We start from the raw sequence: 6810 nt of genomic DNA, 5'->3' as shown, positions 1-6810 counted from the left end.
CCTATTTTCGGTTAGGTTATTTAGGTTAGAATCAAGGAGATTTTTGTGCAGCAAAAGATTGTATTATCTATCATCATAATACTATATTATGAGATAGTTATAAGTCAGAAGCTAGGGCATTTTTGTTAATAAAAAATATAAAATCTTTGATTCACGAACTGTGTATTATTTGGCATCACTTATTATGCGCAATCCATCTTCTCCCGTATAAATATTGAACCACCGGTTTTACTGTCGAAAAAAGAAAGATGGAGGAGGAAGAGCACGAGGTCTACGGCGGCGAGATCCCCGACGACGGAGAGATGGAAGGAGACTTGGAAGGCCAAAACGCGGATGCGGAGATGGCAACAGCTGATGAAGATGCTATCAAGGTTTTGGTTTTTTCCTTTACCTATCTCCTTCCTTACTTTCCGTATTTGAAAAATCGGGTTTTCTAAGACCCTAACCTCATGTTTTGTGTTTCTTATACAGCTGCAGGAGCTCGACGAGATGAAGAAGCGGTTGAAGGAGATGGAGGAGGAGGCTGCCGCACTTCGTGAAATGCAGGCCAAAGTCGAAAGGGAAATGGGATCGGTGCAAGGTAGGATGATTCTTTGTCTTCTGAAGCTTCCAACTGTTTATGTCTGAGACTTGAGATGGTCGTTTCGTTCCTTTCCAGTGACTCAAGTGATTGAGGCTTAGGTTCTTAGTTCTGTTGATTTCAATTGGATTAGTAGCGGAAGATATTATGAGACACGTGTTTTGATTTTGAGGACTTTTTCTCTTTTTTGTCGTTAACTTTTCTTTTTTTTAATGCTTATTAATTATCATTTTTGGGGTAATTTATTGCTCTGAAGAGTATGCTTGTGTTTCTGGATCTGACTTGCAGAAAGGCCCTATTTATTAAAACAGAAATCGACCTATTACTTGTAAATAGCCACGTGATTACTCTTGAATAATTAACAAAAATAAAAAGGAAATAAAGAGAATACTCTTTGCTCCTACATGGCGGCTTGTGTTAAATTGGGTCAAAGGCCTATCTCAAAATGACTAGCCACTTAGGAAACCTTTTCTGCCAACTAATAAACTCAAGATCTTTGATCTCACTAATCCATGTGGGACTATTTCTTAACATTCCTCACGTGTAAGCACATGGATACTTCATCCCACATGCTGTGTATATTATCTTCTTATGTGATGGTGTTTACATTCTTTGAATAATCAGGAGAAAGTAACTAGGTTACTTTTTACTCTGTGAACAGATCCAGCCAGCGCTGCAGCAACGCAAGCCAGTAAGGAGGAGGCAGACTCACGCTCTGTGTTTGTTGGCAATGTAGGTTTGAAATACCTCATGCTTATTCAGATAATTTCTCTCTTTATTATACATAATCTATCATCTCCATTATCAAATAAAAACAAAACCATGATCCATTCTTTTGTTGTTTGAAGTAAAAAATTGCAAATTGCAGAATTTTTATTTTTGAAAAGAAAATTTCATTAGAATGAGAATAAAGAATATAAGTAAGTGCAAATTGAAAAGAACATAAAATGAGAGACATCTGGAGCAAATGAGATATATACAATTAGGTGGAAGAGAGGCTGCAACTGTATATGCAAACAGTGGAGTGTGTATCAATGAAATTCTTTTGGCATTAACACTCTCCTGAGGTTATATTCATAATGCTTTAGATGTTACCATGGGGCGGTCCGTTGCCCTCCTCATACCTAATTTTGCATACCCTCCACAATGAAGAACTCCTCGAAGGAGAATTTATGAAGTTTCAGCCTGTGGAAAACAGAAAATGCTCCTCAGTAGGTTATCCATTCCATTAGGCCTCGATAAAACCTTCATGACTCTTCCAACAAATTCTGGAGTAGACCCCTTAGCCTGCATTAGGAGCTCCTTGGGAACTTCTTTCAAAGTTAAGCATGAGAGTGATTGACTCTAACTTTTGCTGATTATGGCTCTATATACTACTCGAGATCTCTTTTAAGATTTGGCATGGGAGAATGTTGTGACTGACCTTTTCAATGGTATTGTCCTATTGTATTCCCCTTGTTTGAGGAAATCCTTTCATTCCTTTCCTTCCAAAGGCCTGTTTTAGAAGAGATGCCTTTGTCATAGCAATCATTTAATTCCATTTTGATTAATAGTATATATAGGTTATGAGAAACTGCTGGTCTTTTGCACTGGATATTGTTGGTTTATGTTAAATTCTTCAAAACTTCAGAAGAAATTTAGTTTTGAGCAACTAATAGCAGAGATGGTTTTGGTTCTCGTCTAGAGAGAATATGGTATCGGGTCTTTTTAAGAGGGAAATAATAGGTCTAGTAGAAGTGCTCCATTTACAAGGCTGAGTAAGCACCAGCATTTGAAGGATGGTACCAATCCAGAGGATGTAACAAAGTCCAAATTTCTCACTGCTCTTGCTTTCAACTATTTTTAGGATGTTTGGAGTCATGCCACAACAAATATTCATGTTTGTGACTCAGACTTGTACATTTTAGTATTCCTATTTTGATGGATAATGTCCTGCTTTTGTTGTCAAAATTTGGGAAGACTTGCTTCTCAACAATAAGTAGATTTTTTGTTATTTTAATTGGGTTTGAAGCTGAAATCTTATCCTTGCAACAGCGAATCAATTGTATAAGGCATAACTCCATTAAACAAAATTGAGTGAGGTTCATTCAGGAACATTCTGCATGAGCTCAGTCTTCTAGTACTTCATTGGCTCCAAATATTACCATACCGTCCTGCGAAGTGATTGGTATCTGGAGTAACAAGAACATAGTCATGGGATACTCTAGACTTGTCAGTGATAATATTGCAGATTATTCTAGACTGATTGTGGGAAGAGAAAACTTATCTGGTTTATTTGGAGTTCACTGAAGTGGAAGTCCTTTTTTTTATCATAGGAAAACATTTATTCAGTCGGGGTTTTTTCTCACTCAGAAACTAATGAGTTGTTGGTCTAATTACTTTGTCAATTTTTTTCTTTCTTAAATAATTAATATTTGCTAGAGTTGTCGTTTGCTGCATCACTTTCTTGTTGACCATCTGTTACCTTTTTGGAATTAGGTTCTCCTAGTCACTTTCTGTTTATTTTAAAGTGGTGAATTATTTGGAGTTTTGGAGTGTACTGTTTGTATGACTTGAATGATGAACAGAGATTTACATGATAGGTGGCACTGTTTCTGTGGTTGTACATGCTCATGCATGTGTTATGTGAGGGTCACTCTTTGACTCTTTTTCTGATAATGGTCGCAGGCTTTCTTTGCTCTTCAAGTAATCTGATAATTTAGTGCCGGAAATGTCGCCCTGTGTCTTTCTATAATACTGGGATTAGGAAAAAGTGGAAAAAAAGATACTTTTAATAATTAAGGAGAAAAAACAAAACAGGGGGCCAGAGAAAAAGTACTTGAAGGTCTGCCTCTCAAAAAAAAAAAAAAAACAAAAAAAAAGAAAGAAAAAAATGAAAGAAAAAAAGAAAGAAAAAAGACAAAAAAGATTTGCCAATGAGAAAAATCAATGATTGATGGTCAGGAAGAAAAAAAAAGAACTGGTTTAGATCCTAGTTGGGAAAAGAATGGACACAGTAAATGGACAAGGGCACTGAGTATTATATGGCTAATGTTGTCCAAGTTGGAGGCTGGAAATGGTGATTACCCAAAGCTCAAATGGTTCACTATGGTGGCAGCGATAAACTTCTTGGTGTGCATGAGAAACCCGAAATGAGCAATGGGAGCACATGGCGAGGGATCCTTGATCCTCTTTAGTGTGAGGGATTCTTGATCTTTATCTTCTGACATTAATCTCTTTACTGTGATTTATTTTTGTGTAAAGTATCTTGTTTGAAAGTTGTAAAAAGTAAGGATTTTGGTGGAGGAAGAGGAGAAAAATGAGACGAAAAGAGAGGGAAAGGGAGAAGAGCCAGACAAGGCTTGTTGGCTCTTGAATAATAGGTTTAGAATAATAATTACAGAAATACCCTTATATACTTAATAAAACTTATTCTCTTTATATCTCTCTCTGTATCCTATGTACATGAAAATTTAACCACTAACATAACTCAACAAGTAGAACAAGATTACATAAAGAAATTAAACCACAGATGTGGTGAAATGACCAAAATACCCGTGGAGGGTAAAATGACCTAAATACCCCTGGATGTATTTTCTAAGAAAATTAAAACTTAAGGGGAGAAAAAAAGCCTGAGAAAATTTGTAAAATCCTAGGCAGTTTAGTGGGCTACTGAGGCAGTTTAATGATAGGGCGATTGTGCCTGAAAAAAATAAAAATTTCAAGTTCTAGGGAAACTCCTACAGCAGGTTGTTTTATCTGGTAGATGCCTGACTCCTATGGGTAACATCAGTGGTTTCATGATGCATCTTAAACCTTCATGCATCTCTATCTTCTATTCAACCACTAGATAGTCAAAATATATAGTACCCAATAATATGCACACAGCACTGCTTCTAGCTGCAATTCTAAATTCTGCTATTGCAAACGAACCAATTTTTAGAGGGGTGAAAGATGAAAAGTGGGTGATGTGTTTTGCTTTACTGTGTATTTCATCTCTCGTTTCCTGATATTCTTTTTTTTTTCTTTTACCTTGAGACATCAGTTCCTTTTCTTTTTATTAGATACTATTTCTTAGCATTCTGTAACTTGACAAGGAAGTTGCGTATAGTGACTTTTTATGCCTCCCATGGTGGCAATGTAACTGTTTTATCTTGTAGAGCCTAGCATCTTCCGTTCAGTTATTCTGCTTTATGTTTCTATCTAATTCAAATCCTTAAAAGCAGCTGCTCATTTTCATCCTTGTGTCTATCCTTTCATAGCTTTTGAGTACAAACGTTTCCCAGGCTTTTGATGTTTTCTCTATGTACGAAATATTGTGAATGACCTGCAGGTGGACTATGCCTGCACTCCTGAGGAAGTTCAGCAACATTTCCAGTCCTGTGGAACGGTCAACCGAGTGACAATCTTGACTGACAAGTTTGGACAGCCAAAGGGGTTTGCTTATGTAGAGTTTCTGGAACAAGAAGCAATCCAGGAGGCGCTTCTCCTAAATGAATCTGAACTACATGGACGTCAGCTGAAAGTGTGTAAAGCATTCCATATTCCTGTTATAACTTGTTGTATTCAGTTTCTGCATATCATTATTGATGCTGAGTGTTTGTGTTACAGGTTTTGGCCAAACGAACTAATGTTCCTGGAATGAAACAATACCGTGGACGTCGTTTCAATCCTTATCTTGGTTATCGCTTTAGGAGGCCATATGTTCCACCATATTTTTACTCCCCTTATGGTTATGGGTGAGTTTGGATTTGTTTCGCAACCTGTGTTTCCAGCCTCTCAATCCGTTCAGTTGTTCAAAGCACCACAATCTCTCTACTATGCGTTATTATAATTTGAAACTGTATTCATTCTTTTGCAGGAAAGTTCCTAGGTTTCGGAGGCCAATGCGTTACAGGCCATATGGCTGAAACCCTAGATCCTACTGCATTTTTAGAGGCAGGACACATGATTTATTGTCATCTACGCTATGTTTCCTTCAAACGGGAGTATTATTAGAGGGGAAGACGTGGATTTTATGCCTCATCTAGTGAGCTGGTTGTAATATAGTGGAGAGTATTGGTACTATGTCTATACCGTAGAGTTTGCACTTTAGGTTTTCTAATGAAAGAAACTGGGCTCAATTTGTGAATAGTCCTCGGCCGTTTTATAGCGGCACTTTCAGTCAATTGCATTGCAGGCTATTCCTCAATGCTCAATGCAGAAGTTGGCTTTTTTTAGGGGGAGGTTAATGCATCTAACTCAATGCAGATCAGCTGATAGCTTCTTCCCATTAGCCAAGTAACTTGATCTATATGTTTAGAGCTTATTATGGGTTTACAGAACAGTGACTTAACTGAGAGATTATGTTGGTTCAACCAACTGGCTGTCAAATTGGTGCAGTAATTTATGCAGCATCCACTACATCGACTGTGTTGTAGCCTATATCCACTTCAGCTAGTGGTACCTCTATTTTGGAGGACTGATTTTGTTGCTTTTGCACTTCTCATAGACAACTTTAGCTAATCTATCTCGATCTGACTTGCCTGTATATCTTTCTCTATAGGGGACAACTATAAATATAATTTAAAAATAAAAAAAATAAAATATGGATCTTAGATGTCAAAATTCTAAATATAACTATCTAAATGCACTATTTCTAAATATTTTAAATATGAACTTCCTATTTTGATTGGGTCGGGATGATTTTTTCACGTAACTTGCCTTGTTACGAGAGAGAGAGAGAGAGAAGGCCAATCTGACGAGGCAGTGAGTCGAGATTCCATAAATGGTGAAGAATATCCCGAGAGAGAGAGAGAGAGAGAGAGGCCCATCTGACGAGGCAGTGAGTCGAGATTCCATAAATGGTGAAGAATATCCCAAGATGATTCTAGGATTTAGGAATTACAGAAGTAGATTAATTCTCCTTCACCCACGAACCTGGTCGATCCCACGACCAGAAACCTAGGGTTTGGTAAGCAAGAGATTTTTCCTTCATCTGAGGAAGAGTCCACGCCATGACAACGTGGAGATGATATCGTCGTTGAATCGAATGACTCAGCTTCACGTGGTGATGGGATCGTTTTCGGAGCCGTTGTCATCCCAGGCGAGCGGATGATTGATGAAGGAAAAGTCTGATAACGTAGAGGACCAGAGGCTTTGAGCCATGGCGATTGATTGATTACGGAAGCTTTCGGTTATCATCTTACCTCTTCTGCGGCGGCGCTTCTGTGAAATCCTCCTCTGGTCTTATCAACAAGATGGAGTTACCC

The 6810-nt window shown here is 37.8% G+C and overlaps 1 protein-coding gene across 2 annotated transcripts; it reads left to right on the top strand.

Moving 5' to 3' along the window:
• Positions 1 to 243: 243 nt before the first annotated feature.
• LOC137949604 (polyadenylate-binding protein 2-like) lies at positions 244 to 5831 on the top strand. 2 transcript variants are annotated; one of them, XM_068795696.1, is made up of 6 exons: positions 244 to 371; positions 472 to 580; positions 1242 to 1312; positions 4893 to 5084; positions 5171 to 5298; positions 5421 to 5831. In XM_068795696.1, exons 1-6 carry the CDS (start codon positions 249 to 251, stop codon positions 5467 to 5469), a joined length of 672 nt encoding a protein of 223 aa, XP_068651797.1. In that variant the 5' UTR covers positions 244 to 248; the 3' UTR covers positions 5470 to 5831. The 2 variants fall into 2 exon arrangements, with proteins under 2 accessions (XP_068651797.1, XP_068651798.1); XM_068795697.1 differs by lacking the exons at positions 244 to 371; positions 472 to 580; positions 1242 to 1312 and adding an exon at positions 3277 to 3757.
• Positions 5832 to 6810: the final 979 nt, after the last annotated feature.

Source organism: Aristolochia californica, unplaced genomic scaffold, assembly GCF_029961685.1.
Source record: "Aristolochia californica isolate CCGP_79_NKW_82.1479 unplaced genomic scaffold, dmAriCali1.0.hap1 SCAF_14, whole genome shotgun sequence".
Lineage (NCBI taxonomy): Eukaryota > Viridiplantae > Streptophyta > Magnoliopsida > Piperales > Aristolochiaceae > Aristolochia > Aristolochia californica.
The sequence above is the reverse complement of the archived record's forward strand: the minus strand, read 5'-3'. Positions and strand labels throughout refer to the sequence as shown.